Below are 24,098 nucleotides of genomic sequence, written 5' to 3' on the forward strand. Positions count from 1 at the left end.
CTCCGGGTGCTCCGGTTTCCTCCCACAGTCCAAAGATGTGCAGGTTAGGTGAATTGGCCATGCTAAATTGCCCTTAGTGTCCAAAATTGCCCTAAGTGATGAATGGGGTTACTGGGTTATGGGGATAGGGTAGAGGTGTGGGCTTGGGTAGGGTGCTCTTTCCAAGAGCCGGTGCAGACTCGATGGGCCGAATGGCCTCCTGCACTGTAAATTCTATGACTATGACTAATCTAGCAATAGCTTGACATTAGACTTGCATACGCCACCATCCCACTGGCAGGACAGACCCAGCAGAGTTGGAGGCATAGTGGTATGCAGTTGGGAGGGAGTTGCCCTGGAAGCCCTCAACATCGCACATGGATCCCGTGAAGTCTCAAGGCACCAGGTCAAACATGAGCAAGGAAACCTCCTGCTGATTACCACGTACTATCCCCCTCAGCTAATGAATAAGTACTCCACCATGTTGAACACCACTAAGGGTGGCCAGGGCGCAGAATGTACTCTGGGTGGGGGAATAATGTCCATCACCAAGAACGGCTTGGTAGTACCACCACAGACGAGTTGACGTAGACTGCTAGACTGGATTTGCAGCAGGTGGTGAGGGACCCAGCAAGAGGGAAAACATATTTGACCTCATCCCCGCCAACCTGCCTGCTGCAGATGCATCTGTCCATGACAGTATTGGTAGCAGTGACCACTGCACAGTGCTTGAGAAGACCAAGTGCCGTCTTTTGAAGAAAATTTGCTAATGCAAGGAAGGGAAAGACCAAAACAAATACCAAGGTATCAGGAAATCAAAATAATATTAAACGGCCAAATGCTTGGATGGAAAGAGAGATATCAATTTAGGAGAAGAGATCTTGGAGTTAAATATTGGTCTCTGACCTTTCTGGAAGATATGCACTGCTGAAACAATGAGCTTAAATGTTTTGTTTTATTTTATTTTAAAGGTGATTGTAGTCCACCGCCACAGTTGGAAAATGGTTCCCCAACTAAAGAACTTACTTCCGAGACTTTATTTGATGTGGGTACCACAATTATGTATAAGTGCCATTTGGGTTACATATTCAAGGAAGGGATATTAAATGGTTCAAGATCTGTTACCTGTACAAAGGATTCAACATGGACACCATTACATGCTATTTGTGAACGTAAGTGATGAGTAGTTTTGTTTCAAGCTATTATTTCTCATTAGCCATTTTGCATAAAAAGTGATTCCGACTGGAGCATGTACAGTTTCATGAAGTGTAAGTAACTCTCCCATACATAATTCTGAAGTGCTTTGCAAATACAAGTTCATTTGTTCTTTACCTATGGAATACACATCTTCCCTGTCTGTTGGGTGAATCCAAACTCCTTGAAGTACAGTTTCACCAATGAAAAGTCATCCTACAGAGAAAGGCATTTTACCTACTCATTGCCAAAAATGCATTGTTATTCTCACACTGTCCATTTGCAGAAACTGTTTGATGATGCAAACTGATAAAATTTAATCTGCAAAGCGTAGAAAAAAGTGAACTATAAATTATTCAAAAATAATCAATTTTCTTCAGTATTCACCAAATCTTTATTATTGCTGATGAGACATGAAGATTCAGTTAGGGCGCTGGAGAGTTACAAGTTAGCTAGGAAGGACCTAAAGAGAGAGCTAAGAAGAGCCAGGAGGGGACATGAGACGTCTTTGGCAGGTAGGATCAAGGATAACCCTAAAGCTTTCTATAGATATGTCAGGAATAAAAGAATGACTAGGGTAAGAGTAGGGCTAGTCAAGGACAGTAGTGGGAAGTTGTGCGGGGAATCCGAGGAGATAGGAGAGGTGCTAAATGAATATTTTTCATCAGTATTCACACAGGAAAAAGACAATGTTGTTGAGGAGAATACTGAGATTCAGGCTACTAGACTAGAAGGGCTTGAGGTTCATAAGGAGGAGGTGTTAGCAATTCTGGAAAGTGTGAAAATAGATAAGTCCCCTGGGCCGGATGGGATTTATCCTAGGATTCTCTGGGAAGCTAGGGAGGAGATTGCTGAGCCTTTGGCTTTGATCTTCAAGTCATCTTTGTCTACAGGAATAGTGCCAGAAGACTGGATGATAGCAAATGTTGTCCCCTTGTTCAAGAAGGGGAGGAGAGACAACCCCGGTAACTATAGACCAGTGAGCCTCACTTCTGTGGTGGGCAAAGTCTTGGAAAGGTTTATAAGAGATAGGATGTATAATCATCTGGAAAGGAATAATTTGATTAGAGATAGTCAACACGGTTTTGTGAAGGGTAGGTTGTGCCTCACAAACCTTATTGAGTTCTTTGAGAAGGTGACCAAACAGGTGGATGAGGGTAAAGCAGTTGATGTAGTGTATATGGATTTCAGTAAAACGTTTGATAAGGTTCCCCACGGTAGGCTACTGCAGGAAATACGGAGGCATGGGATTCAGGGTGATTTAGCAGTTTGGATCAGAAATTGGCTAGCAGGAAGAAGACAAAGGGTGGTGGTTGATGGGAAATATTCAGACTGGAGTCCAGTTACTAGTGGTGTACCACAAGGATCTGTTTTGGGGCCACTGCTGTTTGTCATTTTTATAAATGACCTGGAGGAGGGTGTAGAAGGATGGATGAGTGAATTTGCAGATGACACTAAAGTCGGTGGAGTTGTGGACAACGCGGAAGGATGTTACTAGTTACAGAGGGACATAGATAAGCTACAGCACTGGGCTGAGGTGTGGCAAATGGAGTTTAATGCAGAAAAATGTGAGGTGATTCATTTTGGAAGGAATAACAGGAAGACAGAGTACTGGGCTAATGGTAAGATTCTTGGCAGTGTGGATGAGCAGAGAAATCTCGGTGTCCATGTACATAGATCCCTGAAAGTTGCCACCCAGGTTGAGAGGGTTGTTAAGAAGGCGTACGGTGTGTTAGCTTTTATTGATAGAGGGATTGAGTTTCGGAGCCATGAGGTCATGTTGCAGCTGTACAAAACTCTGTTGCGGCCGCATTTGGAGTATTGCGTGCAATTCAGGTCGCCGCATTATAGGAAGGATGTGGAAGCATTGGAAAGGGTGCATAGGAGATTTACCAGAATGTTGCCTGGTATGGAGGGAAGGCTAGGGGACTTGAGGCTGTTTTCGTTAGAGAGAAGAAGGTTAAGAGGTGACTTAATTGAGGCATACAAGATGATCAGTGGATTAGATGGTGTGGACAGTGAGAGCCTTTTTCCTCGGATGGTGATGTCTAGCACGAGGGGACATAGCTTTAAATTGAGGGGAGATAGATATAAGACAGATGTCAGAGGTAGGTTCTTTACTCAGAGAGTAGTAAGGGCGTGGAATGCCCTGCCTGCAACAGTAGTGGACTTGCCAACACTAAGGGCATTCAAATGGTCATTGGATAGACATATGGACGATAAGGGAATAGTGTAGATGGGCTTTAGAGTGTTTTCACAGGTCGGCGCAACATCGAGGGCCGAAGGGCCTGTACTGCGCTGTTATGTTCTATGATAATCGTAGATTTAGTCATCAAGCCAATCCTTAATGATTCCAAATTAAATCAAGTACCTCCTGCTCCCTGTTACTTTTCATTTTATCCTTTAAGCTTCAACCAGAAATGTGTCTGTCATATGTCCCTGACTGGATCACTATTATTAGTGTAGCCATACTGGAATTTTGTGCCCATTTTTTGATTTGTTGAACAAGGTAAGCCAAATGATCAGAATTCCTAGAATTTCTCAAACTGGGTTAATTGTTCAGTGTCAGGAATTCGTTAAATTCCTAAATCTAGGGATTGGGACATACAGTATTAAGGAAATTTGCTGCTGTGCATTTTCAAAATCTTATAAACCTATGCTTAAATAAAGTATTGGATTTGCCCCTTCCCGAGTTTTATTTTTATAATAATCTTTATTGTCACAAGTAGGCGCCATCAACATTGCAATGAAGTTACTGTGAAAATCCCCCAGTCGCCACAGTCCGGCGCCTGTTCGGGTACACGGAGGGAGAATTCAGAATGCCCAAATTACCTAACGACATGTCTTTCAGCGCACCATTGGGAAAGATGGGGAAATCATTGATTTCACTATTTACTTAAGGCATCTCGGGTATTAGACTGAAAGATTGTCCATGTAAGATTTCTGACCTTGTGTTTTGGCTATTCATGAATCATTGCTTTTCAGCAGAAGGCAATTTCCACAATAAACAGTTCTTTGCTTGCATGTGATTTTGGACTGAGTATTTGGCTTCAAGGGGATATATATAGCAGTCTGTAGGAGATTTACTACACAAGGGGCTGGATTCTCCACAGCCCCGCGCCGAAATCGTGTTCGACGCGGGGGCGGAGAATCTAACTTCACGCTGAAATTGGGCCCGGCGCTGGTTCGGCGATTCTCCGGGACCCGAGAATCGGCGTGATCGCGGGAGTACGCCGCGCGGCTAGGGGCCCATTGACAGGCAAGCCCAGAGTTCCTGACGGCGTGGAACTAACCTGCTATTGCCGGTCGGTATGCTCATATGGCGGCTGCGGACTCGGTCCGTGGCTGTCCTAGCGGGGGATGGGTGGATCGGACGCCAGAGGGAGCTTATAGGCGGCCGGGGTTGAGATCCGCATGGTCAGATCCTCGGGCGTGTGGCCGATCGGGGTCTAGGTTTTGTGTCTGCCTCCATGGTCCGAGTCCGCCATGGTGCTCGGCGCAGCCGCTGGAGGCCGCCGTCGTGCATGTGCGCGGACTCAAAACCGGAAGTGTGGGGGCCCGTTTCCGCAGCTAAAGCTGCGTGAATTACTCTGGGTCCCTGCTTAGCCCCCTGCAGGGCATTGAGTTAGCTGTATTTTGTTTCAGGAATCTCCAGAGTAAAACTCCAGCGTTTTTATGCCGGCGTGGGGACATAGACTATTTTGGGAGAATCCAGCCGCAAGATATTTAAAATTGATCTGGCTTTCCCCCTTTATTTGCTGCTCAAAAAAAAATCTCTCCTCACAGTTTCCCCATTCACACCCGAATTCAGCGATATAACTTAGATCAGGGTTTCCCAAACTTTTCATCCTGCGGAAGCCCTAGTGACCTCCCAAATGCATCAGGGAATCCCAAGCATTCTCAAACGTCGACTCCACTTTTTTGCCACAAAATTGCGAACACAGAAAACAAATGTAAACAAGTATTTTCTAGCTCTATCTATGCATATATTAGAAATTAGGAAGAGGCACACAACTACAAATACATTCACCAGCTACATGGGCCCCTCACATTAACCCCTTGCCAAGCCATCCTTCAATGTCCCGTTAATACTAATCTCTGGAAGTAGTATCCACTTTAGGAGTGGATAATCCAAAGGTTTCTCTTATGTAAAGAATAAATTAAGTCTTATCTTTTGTCATTTTTCATGGGAGTAGGAATGCTGGAAAGCTGATACTCCTATCGGATACACACACTTCTCCCTCCCTCTCTGTCACACACGCAGACACACTCACCCCCTCTCAACTGTGCACTCACCCCCTCTCAACTGTGCACTCACCCCCTCTCTCACTCTTAGACTCACCCCCTCTCTCTCATGCAGACTCACCCCCTCTCACACCTGCACTCACCCCCTCTCTCACTCTTAGACTCACCCCCTCTCTCACACGTGCACTCATCCCCTCTCTCACACCTGCACCCACCCCCTCTCTCACACCTGCACCCAGCCCCTCTCTCACACCTGCACCCACCCCCTCTCTCACACCTGCACCCACCCCCTCTCTCACACCTGCACCCACCCCCTCTCTCACACCTGCACCCACCCCCCCCTCTCACACCTGCACTCACCCCCCCTCTCACACCTGCACTCACCCCCTCTCTCACACCTGCACTCACCCCCTCTCTCACACGTGCACTCATTACCTCTCTCACTCTTAGACTCATCCCCTCTCTCACACGTGCACTCACCCCCTCTCTCACACCTGCACTCACCCCCTGGCTCACACGTGCACTCATCCCCTCTCTCACACGTGCACTCACCCCCTCTCTCACTCTTAGACTCACCCCCTCTCTCACACCTGCACTCACCCCCTCACATGTGCACTCACCCCCTCACACGTGCACTCACCCCCTCTCTCACGTGCACTCACCCCCTCTCTCACACGTGCACTCACCCCCTCTCTCACACGGGCACTCACCCCCTCTCTCACACGGGCACTCACCCCCTCTCTCACACGTGCACTCACCCCCTCTCTCACACGTGCACTCACCCCCTCACACGTGCACTCACCCCCCCTCTCACACCTGCACTCACCCCCTCTCTCACATGTGCACTCATCCCCTCCCTCACTCTTAGACTCATCCCCTCTCTCACACGTGCACTCACCCCCTCTCTCACACGTGCACTCACCCCCTCCCTCACACATGCACTCACCCCCTCACTCACACGTGCACTCACCCCCTCCCTCACACGTGCACTCAACCCCTCCCTCACACGTGCACTCATCCCCTCTCTCACTCTTAGACTCACCCCCTCTCTCACACCTGCACTCACCCCCTCTTGCACACCTGCACTCACCCCCTCGCTCACACGCATTCACCCCCTCTCGCACACCTGCACTCACCCCCTCACACTTACTCACCCCCTCTCTCACACGTGCACTCACCCCCTCTCTCACACGTGCACTCATCCCCTCTCTCACACGTGCACTCATCCCCTTTCTCACACGTGCCATCACCCCCACGCTCACCCGCGCACTCACCCCATCCCTCTCTCATGCGCGTTCACTCCCTCTCACACATACCAACTCACTCACCCCCTCTCTCACTGGCACTCACCTCTGTTTCTCTTTCTTTGTAGTCTTGGAGGCCCCCCCACGCTCTGTGGCCCAAACTGGACAGCCCACTGTTGCCTGCCCCGCTGTTGATCTCCCTCCCCCCCCCCCCACCCCAGCCAGCCTCTGATTGGATAAGCAGCTCTGCAGCATTATTCAAAATTTCCAAATGTGCATGTCTTGTCATGGACTCACTGGGAGGCTTCCTCTCAGTATTTAGCACTGCTGCCTCACAGCGGCAGGAACCCGGGTTGAAATCCGACTTGGGCCACTGTCTATGTAGAGCTTGTACATTCTCTCTGTTTCTATGTGGGTTTCCTCCAGGTGCTCTGGTTTCCTGCCGCAGTCCAAAGATGTGTTAGGTGGATTGGCCATGATGAATTGTCCCTTTGTGTCCAGGAAGGTGCATCTTAGCTTTTTGCATTACGGGAATAGGGGGAAAGTGGGTAAGGGCGGAGTGCTCATTTGAAGTGTCGGTGCATACTCGATGGGCCGAACGGCCTCCTGCACTGTAGGAATTCTGACATTCTTCCACGGAACTTCTGGGTTCCACGGACCCCTATTTGAAAACTCATGACTTAGATTATTAATTTTAATTCTTCAACATTTGTTTAAGTTCTTCTGTCACAACTTCCCTGTTCCCACCCCTCCCACACTCGCCCCAAAGAAAGTTTAAATAAGTTTGTCACAGGGAGTGTATTACGATACCAGACCAGACCCCAAAAGTGGCTGGGATACTGGACTAAAAGCCCAATAGTTTAGTTTATTTGAAAGATGTGCAGAAAGATTGATTTGCTCCAGGAGTGATTGCATGAAGAAATAGGACTTGGTTATTTTTAAAACAAAACTTTATTATAACTACAATATTAAACTTTTTAACTTCACATCGAAAAAGAGCAACTTACAATTTACACCTTAAACACCAATACTCAATTTCCCATTAAACAACAAGAAAATAAACCTACAGATCTCAATCTATCTTACTGTGGGAGTAGAGTGGACTCAGCATCAGGCAGATCAGAAGGCAACTCCTCTCTCCAAAGTTTCTCCACCAACTGCCTCTCTAAAGTCTTTCAAAATGGCTCTCTACATTCCTTGGCTCCACCCAGCAATGACCTCATCTCCCCAAGCTGACAAACAACTTGGGCTGGATTCTCCACCCCGCCGTGCCACATTTCTGTTTCAGCACACCGGCGGGATGCTTCCTTACGCCGGTTGGTCACTGGGGTTTCCCATTGTGGGGCAGCCCCATGTCGTCGGGAAAACCCCCGGGCTGCCGGCAAAACAGAGCATCCCACTGGCGGAGAATCCAGCCCTTTATCTCTGCAGGCTGCAAAGCACATTAACTCCCCAGGGACTTCCCCAGGTAAACCACTCTGCATTTGCCCAGTCTGAAATAAACATTAGCTTGTCAATTGCATCTGCTGGCTGCTAAAACCATCCAGGCCCTGCAGAACAGAATTCTTCTTAAACTGACACATTCTAACCCAAGTTTTTATCCCTTAAATTGCCCACAACATTTATGATCCAAGTTTCCGAATATCTTCCAATCATCACAAGTGGTTGCAGTTTATTAGAGTGCTTAATTACGACCCCCGTTTGCTTTTCTTGACTGTACCTAGTGATATATAAAATCTGGTGTAAAATTTACTGCCTTTCTGTGATTCTATCCTCATCTGGCTATCAGAAAATACTTAAATTCAAATGACCAGCAAAACTGAATATTTGCTGTTGTGTTTTGGGGTTACTAGTAGAGATTGCTTTTGCGTGTAAACAGGGAGTCTGACGATTGAGCCTGACTGCTGTATGATATGGTACAGTTGGAATGAATTTAGTGAAAATGAAAATCGCTTATTGTCACAAGTAGGCTTCAAATGAAGTTACAGTGAAAAGCCCCTAGTCGCCATATTCCGGCGCCTGTTCGGGGAGGCTGGTACAGGAATTGAACCGTGCTGCTGGCCTGCCTTGATCTGCTTTAGAAGCCAGCAATTTAGCCCTGTGCTAAACCAGCCCCTGGCAAGACAGATACTAGTATTTGTCTTGCTAAAATTTGGATTGCTAATATGTGGAAAATCGAGCCCTAATTTCCAGGGAAGCGTGATCTTGGACAATATTATAGTTGTTTTGCAAATTTACAATGAATTCAACTAACTTTTTTTTTAAAGTGCTGTTGGAGATCTTGGGTGTTTTATAATACTTTTTCCATTTCCTTTTTTCTATGTAGCAAGGAACTGTGGTATTCCAGGAAAGATACCGAATGGATATTATGAGGCACCAAATACTACTTTTGGAAGTGAAGTTATTTTTTATTGTAACAAAGGGTAAGTATTTGGTTTACCAATTGTTGATTGACACTGAAGTGATTTTGGTGAAGGGTCATGTCTTTACTTTTTAATTACTCGGTGACATTAATATTTTGGCAGGAGAGCGCTATTGATCTTTCTTTCCAAATATTTACTGTGATTCTGGAACTAATAATTACTCTTTTCCTAATTGAAAGTCACCATGACGTTTTTAAAAATCTTAACCAGGAAATTATGCCTAAACGTTACCCCCTTGACTGGAATTGATGATTGGGTCTGCTCAGTGTTGCGTTTGGCAACTCAGGAGAAGCTGTTTTGACTGTGTGGTATGTGCATGCACAGCATCGTGTGAGCTGTCATGGTTTACAACTGAAATAAAAACAGAAAATACTCAAATGTACTGAGCAGGTCTGGCAGCACCTGAGGAGAGCGAGAGAGGGAGACAGAGTTAATGGCCAGAATTCTCCATCTGTTCGTGCAGGTGGGACTCTAGTCCTACTGCAGTGAATGGAGTTTTGGCTAAGCGCCAAATTTTCCGTTCTTGCTGGCATGATGGCAGGGTGAAATTGGACAGGAGAATCTGGCCAATGGTTCATGTCTGTGACCTTTATCATCAACTGAACCCTGCTTGACCACGGACCTGTTTCTGGAACTCTGTTTTATTGCCGATTGTGTGGTTGACTGCATTGGAGCCAAATAGAACTGCCGAGAAACTGAGTACTAAGAGAACCACTGGGAGGAAGAGAAAGACAAACTGGGAGAGGCAGGGAGACTTTGTCTGTCTGTGATATGCACTGTTGTGTAATGTCTTTTATTGCTGTACCCAAGCAGCTTTGGTGCTCCTTCCTGAAGACAAGGCCTCACCTCTGTAACCTTGCTTTCACTGATAGGGTGTGGAGGCAGAATATTGAATTTCGTTTGGGCCTGCTTTCATTTCTTTCCCATTATAACGTGCTTGTGTATTATAAAAGTCATAAAATCCTGCAAAAACTTTAGTTCCAATTTCTTAGAGCCATGATTTTGTTCAATCAGTGGATGTTGAAAATGCCAGGGATGCTGGGAATCTGAAATAAACACAGAAAACTGGAAATATTCGTGTAAGGCAGCATCTGTGGAGAAAGAAAGTGTGTTAATATTTCCATTGAATGGTCTTTCACCAGAAATCAGGCAAGTTAGAGATATAACAGTTTTTCACCAAGTACAGAAGTGTGGAAATGACAAAAAAGGGGATGGTAATGAAGCAAATGATGGGCCTGGAGTAGGTGTTAAGTGGCAATAGCAGAATCATTATTGGCAGCTAGCTGCAGGTCCAAACGAATTAGGGCAAATCAGAGTTGATTGCCCTATTTCAAATGTGTCCCTTACTTCTCAAATTCAGGACTTTGCTGGATTCAATTCTAAAATCCTAAAGAGAACTCTCTTATCCCCCTAATTTTTCCCTTCTGCAGGGAGAGATTATTGAGTGAAAACATTCTTTACAACTGTGATATAAATTTCAGTAATGGTCTCAGCACTTTTCTCTGGAAACCTGTCAATGATTCTGATTCTATACTACTGAAACAAAAAATAAACACAGTTTTACAGTTGTGACTGAACAAGGCTAGCTACAGTTTTATCATATAGGCACTTATCTCACACTCTCTGCCATACATTGCAACAATCTTTGCTTTCATCACAGGCTAGGATCACTGAATTTGATGTTTTTTAACATCCCACTTGGCTCTGCTTCCTTCTGTTTTCTCAAGTATATTACTGTTTTAAAATGAAATCTGCTTTCTTGCTTCTTCTGTCTAATCTCATGTCATTACACTTGCTGTGTTAAATTCCATTCATCATTCTCTATCCGTTGATCTTAACTAAAAGGGTAGCTTTGGATTATCACTGATTAGTCATGTCATTGGCATGGAACTTGATTTTGTGTTATGAACGTACATAGTTGCTTGAAAAATATTCTGTTCTTTTACAGCAGTTCAAAAAATTATAAAAATAGCAACCTGTGGGGCTGCACAGGTAACTGTTTCCTCTCCCCAACCTTCCTTGCACCACCACTCTCTTTTTGGCTATATTTTTAGCCATGTATTTTTCTACTATGTACCGTATAGACATGATGACTCACACTGTTAAGTGGAACGGCATCAAAGTAATAAGCCAAGTAGGTAAGATTCACTGTCTCAATCTTATGCACTAAACCTGAAAACTCTTCACAGAAACCAAGATGATCACTTCTGTTAGTGTCAACTCCAGACAATTTTGTGGCTTCTGTTCTCACATTTAACTGCTCAATTAGTATTAGTTATGGTCTATTGGGGCTGTGAAATTCTGGGTTGTATTTATGCAGAGCCCTTCTTCCAATTAAATTTGCTGACAATATTATAAATTGGAAACATTTAATTATAATTGGTGCCTGAATTGATAACCTGTCTCAGTGCTTGAAGTTGCTGGTCGCCTAAATGATGCATTTTTGAAAATTAGCAATGAGGCAAGTTTTGCACCAATATCCTTACTAGTCCTTTTCAGATGAACAGAACAGTAGAATGTACCCATTAAGGATTGTGCAAGGAATAATCCAACTTGCTTTGATTTTTATTTAGTTCCCCTGCCGTTGCATTATTTGCCATTTTGATTTCTGTACAGTTGTATCAGTTTCAAGACTTGTATCCGATAAAACCATTATTTTTTTTCTGATCACGATGCTGTATAACTGTTGCATTTAACGGCATGCTTATTGTCTATTAATTAGTCTTTCTGCTTTTGTTTTTCTACAGTAACTCAGTAACATCTTGTCCTTTATCTAGATACCAGATGGTGGGTAGGAACTTTCGAATGTGTACAGCTGATGGTTGGGATGGCCAAGTCCCAACATGTGAAAGTAAGTTAAGTTCCATTTTCCTTGTTTGGCTGATTTGCATTTAAGCAAAGCACATCACGTTTCCACTTTTGGCCTTTTGAGGGATGCTGTGTATGATCAGCATAAATGTTTGTGCCTGGTGTGACCAAATTTGGATTGTATCTTTATATTTTTAAAGTTGCTTTGTTTGTATGGGCCTGTGGGACATGAAAGAGTTCATTCCAGGTAGGAAAATTTGAGGCCCTTCAGCCCTAGGATTCTTCAATTGAGTCTTGCCTCGTCAGCCACGCACTGGCATTAGTAAGTGATCATGTTGAAGAAACTGGAGGCTTCCCTAATCTGCTAAAGGCTTGGAGCTCACTGGACTTCACTGGTGTGAAAATATTGATGGGGTCAGAGGCAGATGGCGTGGGTAATATCTTGGGAACCATAATTACAACACGTGCATCTCCATCATTCTGCCCTGGGCATCTACTTTCTGAATCATTTATCATATAATACAGGGGTTCTTGATCTTCATGACCTATTTGTCTCTGCTCAGTCATGGAAACAACTCGATTTGCACCAGATATTCATCCAGTTTTATTTGGAGAAGTTAATTCACATATATTAACAGATTTGCTGAAGGCCTGGTACACATTTCCATTGTACTTCAGGTGAAGAATTCTTATAGTATCCAATCTCATGCTTTATTATATATCAGGACAAAAAATAAACTGAATGATTATGCAATTCATCTTTTAAATCTCATGAAGAAGTCTTGCAACACCAGGTTAAAGTCCAACAGGTTTGTTTAGAATCACTAGCTTTCAGAAAGCAGCTCCTTCCTCAGGTGATCTGCGCTCCGATAGCTTTGATTCTCTCCACATTTGGAGCCTGCACCAAGTTTCTCATGAGCGGAGAGTGCAGGCTAAATCTTGCGCCTATCGTGTTCATTTTACTTCCCTAGACAGTGTCCAGTTGGGATCAGGATGTTGAGGTGGTGTTGGTCGACACCGCACTGTCTACTGCTGACCTCTAAACTGAAAACGATCCTAAAAGCAGTTTTAATTTGACTGTTTATTCCAAACATTAACTATATTTCATTTTCCCCAGTCATTACATGTGGTGATCTTTCACCTATTATGAATGGGACAACTCCACCACCACCCTATGGAGATCACTGGGAATATGGAATGGTTGCAACATATTCTTGTATTATTGGCAATTCACTGATTGGTGCCGAAAAACTTATTTGTACAGAGACTGGAGGATGGGACAATGACCCACCTATGTGTAAAGGTAATGAATTTTTTGTCTCCTGTGAATTAATTTTTATCTTAAGATTTACATGTTCGGCCCTTCAGGAAGTGATTCTAAAAGTGTTGCTACTTAACCCTGTACTTGAAAATGAATTAATATGTTTCATGAAAAAAAATAGTTAATCATATGTAACCGAAAATTTAAGGTTGTTCAAAAGTAAGTACATTTTTATGTATTTCTCTTTGTATGACACCTTGCTTGTCCCCATTCACTTTCAGTCTGAATCTATTCTACAGGCAGTGTGTCGCAATTTTACCTAGCACCAGTTAGGTTGAATCACTTCTAACAAATAATTTTGTTTATAAATGTACAGGTGCATTCTACTTTACCATAATATTCATACTTGACATCAAGGTATTGAATGGCAGAGCTGGAGATTAGGGCATTTTTGTACCCAGGTTTTGCTTGGTCATCTTTTAAATTTTAGTATGTGGCTGCGGTGACTATATATGCAGACAAAAACAACTTTGTTTTCACTGTGTAAGATCTTCCTTTGTACGATCATTCGGGTGCAAAAACTTGGTGATTTTTCTTTTTTGAAACTTCATCAAAACCATGGTGATAATTCACAAGTTTGCCATTTATTAAGCTGTATAATGTTAGATTTAGTTGGATTATGGTAGTTAAAATTAAGAATTTTGAAGGTGGAGTTGATGAAGTATTTGATAACTTGAGTGAATGAAAATCTAACACATGCTAGGGAGAGGTTTTGGCTTGATCTTTGAAAAATTAGTTTTGCACTGGAAAGGTTCTCTAAAATTGAAAGTGAGCAGAAATAGCACATGTATCAAATGGGACAAATCTGACCTGGACAAGCTCAAACTGTTAACCCAACATAAGACATTGATAAAATGATCTCAAGAATGCTAGATTGGAGAAGAAGCTGATCTAAATGAAAAGTGAATCCTAAATTAGTGAGCACAAAAAGAATTGGGAATTCATAAACACCGTCTAGCAGTCAGAACCACTCATTTTATTTTGATTGGTATTTGACACCAAGGCTTTTAAAAAGCACTTTTTATATCATTTAATTCCCACACACACATTTTATTGCATGGATACAATGCTCAGTTGTGGTGCAGGTAAAATCTTTGGCTGGATCATAAGAGCAGTTAGTTACCTAGTGGAGCCTAAAGCATTATCTTTTTTTTTGCAGTTGTTGAATGTCACCGTCCTGAAGTGCCTGCAAAGAGCAAAATAGAGGAAGGAATTGGACCTACGTACAAATTTCGGGAGACAATTACCTACGTTTGTCATGAAGGTTTTGAAATGGTTGGCAAGAGTGTAATTGAATGTAAAGAAAACAATACATTTGTACCAGCGCCACCTACCTGCAGACGTGAGTAACCATTTCTTGAATTAAGGACTAAATCAAAAGAACATCGCCTCAAGTCTTCCAGTTATAAATACCTACGGTTGATTTTTCATGGTTGACATTGGTATGCTCCTTTATTTGCTCCTCTTCATTCCTGCAGAGAGTTTCAATAAGTGAACTGTAGCACTTCTATGTTTGTTGAAAGTACTATAGGATTGGTAAAGAATATTTCCTAACTTTTCACAATGACGGAAACAGTGCATCTTGGCAATAGAAAGTTATGATTACTTCTGTATGAAAGAGGTTCAAAATATATAGCCCTTTGTTTTCTGTAGAATGGTATTTTTCTGTCTTCTAATAATAGAATTGGTGCTGTTGACCGTCTGGTTAGGAGGGTTTAGTGGGTTACGGGGATAGGTTGGAAGTGAGGGCTTAAGTGAGTCGGTGCAGACTCAATGGGCCGAATGGCCTCCTTCTTGACTGTATGTTCTATCTTCCATGTTCTATGATTCAGACGGAGCAATTATTTTGATATAATACAGGTTTGCACTGAGTGCTGAATTTGGTGCATTTGAGTGCGATAGTGAGAGTTTGGTGACCGAGGGAGTATCAGGCTTCATTTTTATCTAAAGTTTAGTCTTTCTTTTATTTAGTTAATTAACTTAAAAGTTGCTGTTTGGTTTAGAAGAAGGTGAATTTTCAATAAGCTTTAAACAGGCTTCTACTTGTAGGCACTTGCAGCTGGAGCTTGTTAATTAGTTAATTGGATTAGGCCAGTTTTCAGAGGCTAGATTCACAGTATAAAAGTGATCCCCTACAGTGCAGACTTTGTTTGCACTGAGTGCTGAATTTGGTGCATTTGAGTGCGATAGTGAGAGTTTGGTGACCGAGGGAGTGCTGAATTTGGTGCATTTGAGTTCGATAGTGAGAGTTTGGTGACCGAGGGAGTGCTGAATTTGGTGCATTTGAGTTCGATAATGAGAGTTTGGTGACCGAGGGAGTGCTGAATTTGGTGCATTTGAGTTCGATAGTGAGAGTTTGGTGACCGAGGGAGTTAGGTGAGGAGGGAGTAAGGTGCTCCTTTCATTTTGTTTCCGACATTTCCGCAAAGAGTGCGAAGAGAGCCAGGAGTTTACAGAAAGTGTAGCTGACTGGGAGCAGGGTCGGAGGGCGGAGATCTAGTTAGTCCACAGGGCAGCTATATTCTGTCAGGTAAGAGGGGATGGAGGCTAGGCCAGTTACATGCTCCTCCTGTAGGATGTGGGTGGTGAGGGATACCACCGGTGTCCCCACTGACTATACCTGCGGGAAGTGCACCCAACTTCAGCTCCTCAAAGACCGTGTTAGGGAACTGGAGCTGAAGCTGGATGAACTTTGGATTATCCGGGAGGCAGAGGGGGTGATTGAGAAGAGTTACAAGGAGGTAACCACACCCAAGGTACAGGACAAGAAAAGCTGGGTTACAGTCAGGGGGAAAAAAACAAACAGGCAGAAAGTGCAGGGATCCCTCGTGGCCGTTCCCCTTCAAAACAAGTATACCGTTTTGGATGCTGTTGGGGGGATGATCTACCGGGGGAAGGCCCTAGCGGCCAGGTCTCTGGCACTGAGTCTGTCTCTGGGGCTCAGAAGGGAAGGGGGGAGAATAGAAAAGCAATAGTTGTAGGAGATTCAATGGTTAGGGGAATAGATAGGAGATTCTGTGGTCGCGAGCGAGACTCCCGGAAGGTATGTTGCCTCCCGGGTGCCAGGGCCAGGGATGTCTCGGATCGTGTCTTCAGGGTCCTTAAGGGGGAGGGGGAGCAGCCAGAAGTCGTGGTGCACATTGTTACCAACGACATAGGGAGGAAAAGAGGTGTGGAGGTAATAAACAAGTTTAGGGAGTTAGGCTGGAAGTTAAAAGCCAGGACAGACAGAGTTGTCATCTCTGGTTTGTTGTCGGCGCCACGTGATAGCGAGGCTAGGAATAGGGAGAGAGTGCAGTTGAACACATGGCTGCAGGAATGGTGTAGGAGGGAGGGCTTCAGGTATTTGGATAATTGGCGCGCATTCTGGGGAAGGTGGGACCTGTACAAGCAGGACGGGTTGCATCTGAACCAGAGGGGCACCAATATCCTGGGAGGGAGGTTTTCTAGTACTCTTCGGGAGGGTTTAAACTAATTTGGCAGGGGAATGGGAACCGGATTTGTAGTCCAGCAACTAAGGTAGCCGATATTCAGGACGCCAAAGCGTGTAATGAGGCAGTGGGGAAGGGAACACTGACAAAGGAGAGTACTTGCAGGCACGGAGATGGGTTGAAGTGTGTATACTTCAACGCAAGAAGCATCAGGAATAAGGTAGGTGAACCTAAGGCATGGATCGGTACTTGGGACTACGATGTGGTGGCCATCACGGAAACTTGGATAGAAGAGGGGCAGAAATGGTTGTTGGAGGTCCCTGGTTATAGATGTTTCAATAAGATTAGGGAGGGTGGTAAAAGAGGTGGGGGGGGTGGCATTATTAATTAGAGATAGTATAACAGCTGCAGAAAGGCAGTTCGAGGAGTATCAGCCTACTGAGGTAGTATGGGTTGAAGTCAGAAATAGGAAAGGAGCAGTCACCTTGTTAGGAGTTTTCTATAGGCCCCCCAATAGTAGCAGAGATGTGGAGGAACAGATTGGGAAACAGATTTTGGAAAGGTGCAGAAGTCATAGGGTAGTAGTCATGGGCGACTTTAACTTCCCAAATATTGAGTGGAAACTCTTTAGATCAAATAGTTTGGATGGGGTGGTGTTTGTGCAGTGTGTCCAGGAAGCTTTTCTAACACAGTATGTAGATTGTCCGACCAGAGGAGGGGCAATATTGGATTTAGTACTGGGTAATGAACCAGGGCAAGTGATAGATTTGTTAGTGGGGGAGCATTTTGGAGATAGTGACCACAATTCTGTGACTTTCACTTTAGTAATGGAGAGGGATAGGTACGTGCAACAGGGCAAGGTTTACAATTGGGGGAAGGGTAAATGCGATGTTGTCAGACGAGAATTGAAGTGCATAAGTTGGGAACATAGGCTGGCAGGGAAGGACACAAGTGAAATGTGGAACTTGTTCAAGGAACAGGTGCTACGTGTCCTTGATATGTATGTCCCTGTCAGGCAGGGAAGAGATGGTCGAGTGAGGGAACCATGGTTGACAAGAGAGGTTGAATGTCTTGTTAAGAGGAAAAAGGAGACTTATGTAAGGCTGAGGAAACAAGGTTCAGACAGGGCATTGGAGGGATACAAGATAGCCAGGAGGGAACTGAAGAAAGGGATTAGGAGAGCTAAGAGAGGGCATGAACAATCTTTGGCGGGTAGGATCAAGGAAAACCCCAAGGCCTTTTACACATATGTGAGAAATATGAGAATGACTAGAGCGAGGGTAGGTCCGATCAAGGACAGTAGCAGGAGATTGTGTGTTGAGTCTGAAGAGATAGGAGAGGTCTTGAACGAGTGCTTTTCTTCTGTATTTACAAATGAGAGGGGCAATATTGTTGGAGAGGACAGTGTGAAACAGATTGGTAAGCTCGAGGAAATACTTGTTAGGAAGGAAGATGTGTTGGGCATTTTGAAAAACTTGAGGATAGACAAGTCCCCCAGGCCTGACGGGATATATCCAAGGATTCTATGGGAAGCAAGAGATGAAATTGCAGAGCCGTTGGCAATGATCTTTTCGTCCTCACTGTCAACAGGGGTGGTACCAGGGGATTGGAGAGTGGCGAATGTCGTGCCCCTGTTCAAAAAAGGGACTAGGGATAACCCTGGGAATTACAGGCCAGTTAGTCTTACTTCGGTGGTAGGCAAAGTAATGGAAAGGGTACTGAAGGATAGGATTTCTGAGCATCTGGAAAGACACTGCTTGATTCGGGATAGTCAGCACGGATTTGTGAGGGGTAGGTCTTGCCTTACAAGTCTTATTGAATTCTTTGAGGAGGTGACCAAGCATGTGGATGAAGGTAAAGCAGCGGATGTAGTGTACATGGATTTTAGTAAGGCATTTGATAAGGTTCCCCATGGTAGGCTTATGCAGAAAGTAAGGAGGCATGGGATAGTGGGAAATTTGGCCAGTTGGATAACGAACTGGCTAACCGATAGAAGTCAGAGAGTGGTGGTGGATGGTAAATATTCAGCCTGGATCCCAGTTACCAGTGGCGTACCGCAGGGATCAGTTCTGGGTCCTCTGCTGTTTGTGATTTTCATTAATGACTTGGATGAGGGAGTTGAAGGGTGTGTCAGTAAATTTGCAGACGATACGAAGATTGGTGGAGTTGTGGATAGTGAGGAGGGCTGTTGTCGGCTGCAAAGAGACATAGATAGGATGCAGAGCTGGGCTGAGAAGTGGCAGATGGAGTTTAACCCTGAAAAGTGTGAGGTTGTCCATTTTGGAAGGACAAATATGAATGCGGAATACAGGGTTAACGGTAGAGTTCTTGGCAATGTGGAGGAGCAGAGAGATCTTGGGGTCTATGTTCATACATCTTTGAAAGTTGCCATTCAAGTGGATAGAGCTGTGAAGAAGGCCTATGGTGTGCTCGCGTTCATTAACAGAGGGATTGAATTTAAGAGCCGTGAGGTGATGATGCAGCTGTACAAAACTTTGGTAAGGCCACATTTGAAGTACTGTGTACAGTTCTGGTCGCCTTATTTTAGGAAGGATGTGGAAGCTTTGGAAAAGGTGCAAAGAAGATTTACCAGGATGTTGCCTGGAATGGAGAGTAGGTCTTACGAGGAAAGGTTGAGGGTGCTAGGCCTTTTCTCATTAGAGCGGAGAAGGATGAGGGGCGACTTGATAGAGGTTTATAAGATGATCAGGGGAATAGATAGAGTAGACAGTCAGAGACTTTTTCCCCGGGTGGAACAAACCATTACAAGGGGACATAAATTTAAGGTGAAAGGTGGAAGATATAGGAGGGATATCAGAGGTAGGTTCTTTACCCAGAGAGTAGTGGGGGCATGGATTGCACTGCCTGTGGAAGTAGTTGAGTCGGAAACATTAGGGACCTTCAAGCAGCTGTTGGATAGGTACATGGATTACGGTAAAATGATATAGTGGAGATTTATTTGTTCTCAAGGGCAGCACGGTAGCATTGTGGATAGCACAATTGCTTCACAGCTCCAGGGTCCCAGGTTCGATTCCAGCTTGGGTCACTGTCTGTGCGGAGTCTGCACGTCCTCCCCGTGTCTGCGTGGGTTTCCTCCGGGTGCTCCGGTTTCCTCCCACAATCCAAAGATGTGCGGGTTAGGTGAATTGGCCAATGATAAATTGCCCTTAATGTCCAAATTGCCCTTGGTGTTGGGTGGAGGTGTTGAGTTTGAGTAGGGTGCTCTTTCCAAGAGCCGGTGCAGACTCAAAGGGCCGAATGGCCTCCTTCTGCACTGTAAATTCAATGATAATCTATGATTAATCTAGGACAAAGGTTCGGCACAACATCGTGGGCCGAAGGGCCTGTTCTGTGCTGTATTTTCTATGTTCTATGATGTGTGATGGATCCAACCTCACTAGTTTGCTGTAAACCTATTTTGTCAACGTATGGATCAAATCTGCCACCTATCATCAATTAACTTCACAACTTGGTTAATGAGTGAAGGTATTAGAGCAGCATTTTTAACAGGCACGCAGAGATAACTGGCGAAAAAAATGCCAAAGTGCATTTAGTTTATCTTCTATTATTCTGGGTGGCTTATGATATTACAATGATTGTTGACTAATCATAGCAATCAATCTGTATTCATTGCAGCAGACCCAGATATGATACAGTGAAAACTACAATCGTGGGGAGCTTTGGAAATCATCGTACATCATTTTCCTCCCAAGTGCACTGCATTTACCACATTGTGTATCAAATTATTCACTGAATCTCAAAATGATATTTTCTAAAAAGAGTTTATCTACATGCTTTGAATAAATCAATACGAACTGCTTTTGATGTAGACTAAAGGTAATACTGATTGGAATGAAAATTGAATCCTGAATTTCAACAGCCACACACCAAAAGAAATAGGGACTAGAAATAACTAGCACGTACCCCAATCCCAACACTACATTACTCATAAAGTGTAGAGTGTATTTTATATTCTAATTTCCACTCTCCAGAATCTATTTTATGGGATGGGATCAATACTCCGTTGTGGGGCAGATAAATGTCCTGGTAGTATTATAAGATGAGTTGAAACTAATGTATTGTTTTTTTGATAGCTGTTGAATGTCAATTACCTGAATTACCTGCAAATAGCAAAATAGGGGCAGGATTTGGACCTGTGTATGGATATCGGGAGACAATAAGCTATGTCTGTAATGAAGGTTTTGAAATAGTTGGCGAGAGTGTGGTTGAATGTAAAGAAGGCAATACATTTATACCAGCACCACCTACTTGCAAACGTGAGTAACCATTTCTTAAATTAACTTTAAAAAAAAGATGAGGTGAAAGTACTTTTACATGTTTGAGGTATATTTTTCGGTTGACATTGATATGCTGTTTTTTTCCCATCACTCCTTTAGAGGGTTTAAATGGTAATTCAGTTAATTTTAAAGTACTTGGAGGATTAACAAAGGGTATTCTCTAATTCAGTGTTTTTCAAACTTTTTTTCCTAGCACCCACTTTTACCAACCGTACGACCTTCTTGACCTATGGCGGCTGACCTTTGTGTCACATGCCACATTTGCTTACCTTTAATGTGAAAGGGGAGCCTGGTTGGTCCTCACAATCTCACTCTAATCAGATCCATAGGAGGAGAGGTTAATGCGCATATCGGGTGCAGACTTCAGCCAGTTCCTTTGTGCCGTCTTCATATTTGTGATAACAGAAAATCGAACCTTGCGCATGTAGGTTGTCGTTAAAGGCAATAGCAACAAAATGCTTGTTTTACTCAGCACAGATACTCCTGGGAGATGCTACTCCAGAATGTTGACAGCCTCATGGACTTTTGGCATGTTTTTAATGCCATTGGCGGACCTGGAGCTGGACCTTCGATCCCCTCGGGGGAACAGGGTGTCCATCTCGCCTCCACAGTGTCCAGCAGCCTACCCAAGTTGGCACCACCGAAGCGTGTAGCATGTCTGCTTTGTGCTCTGCTCATGTTGGGAATGAGTTGGGAGGGAGCATTTCGGCCATTGAGAAACACCCAGGAAGTCACTCCCGAAACGACACACAAACGTTTTCCATTAAATTGTGCCCATTCTCTTACTTTTCTTTTGTTTTACCACTTGAGGAGACTCTAAGCTCCAAACACCCATTGAAGCAGTTGTATCATGGTTGGTTAGCACTTCACTTATGGGGGGCTGACCAGATGGACAGCAGCTGGTCAGTGGGACATGGTGGCCCCTCTCACTGTCAGAGGCAGCCTGTAACACCTAATCCCTGCACAAATTGACTTGGGCTTATCACTTGTAGCTGTTGTCTCCTGTGTTGTCCCAATGCTCTGCATCAAAAGTGAAATGCCTTCTTCGGGGTGAAAGCCTGGGCAAAATGTATGGAAACCCTGGTCTGCCCAAACGTCAGAGCGCCACTCTCAATCCCCCACCTCGTTGAGCCCAAAGGAATGGAAAGCACTAAGTTTGGCAGTGGTGATTACTGGAGTTGTCAGAATAATTATATATTTCGACATCAATATGCCTTTGGGCTCCACTCCAGACTTTTTTGACAGGCTTTAGTCACTTAGCCTTCAACTTTCCTGAGGTATCAAAAGGCAGTGGAGCTATTCACCCATAGTTGGGAGTTATCTTCAAGGGTCCAGAACATGTCAACATTGCTTTTGGGCCGGCACACTGCATATCTGGGGCCAAAGCTCCTCTGAGATCCTCTGGAAGCTTTAGCTCCGTGCCGGTTTGGGGGGGGGGGGGGGAGGGGTGCTCAGTTTCTCTGTGCCATCTCGAGACTTACACATTTAGCTCTATTTCTACGCTGCTGCTCGCCAGTGATGTAGGTTGAAAATGATAAACTCGCACACATAAACAGAAAGCACTGAACAATCACAGCAGGTCTGACAGCATCTGTGGAGAAAAGGGAGCTAACGTTTCGAGCCTGGATGACTCTTTATCAAAGCTAGAGAGAACGTTTGAATACTAAGAGGTGGATTAACAGGTCAGTACTACCACTGCAAGGTATTGCACAATTAGAGAAAATGTAATACCTTGCCATTATTTTTTGCCTTATCCAAAATCTTTTCTTGTGAATAGGAGAGCTGTCAAAATTGAGGATCTGAATGTTGAAAAATGTCTCATACATTTTATTGCAATCTTGCAATACTTATATAATTTTCTATTTTTTTTTGCATAGCAAGGGATTGTGGTAATCCAGGAGAGATATTGAATGGATATTATGAGACACCAAATACTACTTTTGAAACTAAAGCTACTTTTTATTGTAATGCAGGGTGAGTATTTGGTGAGTGTTGGATGAAGTAAACTGATTTTGGTGAAATTATTTAAGTAATCAGGAAACTAATGACCCAGATCTTGCTGGAGTGCAACATTCCACAGCATGCCCTGTTAGTCAGATTTTTTTCTTCTTGCCTTTCAGCTCAAACCTTTTGCACTCCAGATTGCTGGAAGTGCATGCTGATAATGGCATGGCAAGGAGAAAAGGGAAACTTTGATTCAGAATTTTGAGACTAATAATCTATCTTTTTAAATGTGAGATTAAAGGATTAAGAAGGAATCAGAAAAATGACCGAGAAGGAAATAGGATGAATTAAAGTGAAATCAGATAGTGAAAGACAGGAAAAGAAATACTAGCAACAAAAACAGGAAATGCTGTGCAATCCCAGCAGGTCAGATAGCATCTGTGCAGAGAGAAGGGAGCTCACATTTCGAGGCTGGATGAATGAGATTCCCCTATTCTTTTGTTCCCTTTCTGAGATGGGTGTTGAGTGCCAAGTTTCATCCTTCGGGTCTTGAATTGTTTTTTAAAATAAATTTAGAGTACCCAATTAATTTTTTCCAATTAAGGGCCAATTTAACGTGGCCAATCCACCTAGCCTGCACACCTTTGGGTTGTGTAGGTGAAACCCCCGCAAACACGGGGAGAATGTGCAAACTCCACATGGACAGTGACCCAGAGCCGGGGTCGAACCTGGGACCTCGGTGCTGTAAGGCAGCAGTGCTAACCACTGCACCACCTTGCTGCCCTGGGGTCTTGAATTGCTAAGTACCAATCTTAATTTTCTGTGCCAAGTTTAATTGACAATTTATGCGAAAATGCAGCCATTTTTGAAATGAATAAAGGATGGGGCTTGGGGTTGCAAACTACTGTTGCATGGCTAACGCTAAAATGAAACAAATTGTCCGCAATTTGTAATAAAAACAGAAAATACTGGAAAAACTCTGGGTCTGGGAGCATATGTGGAGAGAGAAACGGAATTAACATTTCGATTCAATATGACTTCGGAGCTAAAGTGAGGGAGAAATGTGATAGGTTATATACTGTAGAAGAGGAGGTGGCGCAGATGGAGCAAAGTAGAAGGTCAGTGATTGTTGGGAGCTGAGGAGAGATTGCAACAAAGATGTGTAGGGCACAAAACCAAAGAAATGCTAATGGCGATGTGAAGGACTGGAA

The 24,098-nt window shown here is 44.0% G+C and overlaps 1 protein-coding gene across 3 annotated transcripts in view; it reads left to right on the forward strand.

Moving 5' to 3' along the window:
• LOC140393809 (membrane cofactor protein-like) overlaps positions 1 to 24,098 on the forward strand; it is a 74,684-nt gene that overhangs the window by 20,657 nt on the left and 29,929 nt on the right. For all 3 annotated transcript variants that reach the window (XM_072480272.1, XM_072480271.1, XM_072480273.1), the window contains exons 2-8: positions 951 to 1,151; positions 8,989 to 9,085; positions 11,863 to 11,936; positions 13,011 to 13,196; positions 14,374 to 14,556; positions 20,740 to 20,922; positions 22,821 to 22,917. In XM_072480272.1, coding sequence (XP_072336373.1) covers positions 951 to 1,151; positions 8,989 to 9,085; positions 11,863 to 11,936; positions 13,011 to 13,196; positions 14,374 to 14,556; positions 20,740 to 20,922; positions 22,821 to 22,917 — 1,021 coding nt within the window. The remainder of the gene's footprint in view (positions 1 to 950; positions 1,152 to 8,988; positions 9,086 to 11,862; positions 11,937 to 13,010; positions 13,197 to 14,373; positions 14,557 to 20,739; positions 20,923 to 22,820; positions 22,918 to 24,098) is intronic.

This window comes from Scyliorhinus torazame, chromosome 17 (genome assembly GCF_047496885.1).
Source record: "Scyliorhinus torazame isolate Kashiwa2021f chromosome 17, sScyTor2.1, whole genome shotgun sequence".
Taxonomy (NCBI): Eukaryota; Metazoa; Chordata; class Chondrichthyes; order Carcharhiniformes; family Scyliorhinidae; genus Scyliorhinus; species Scyliorhinus torazame.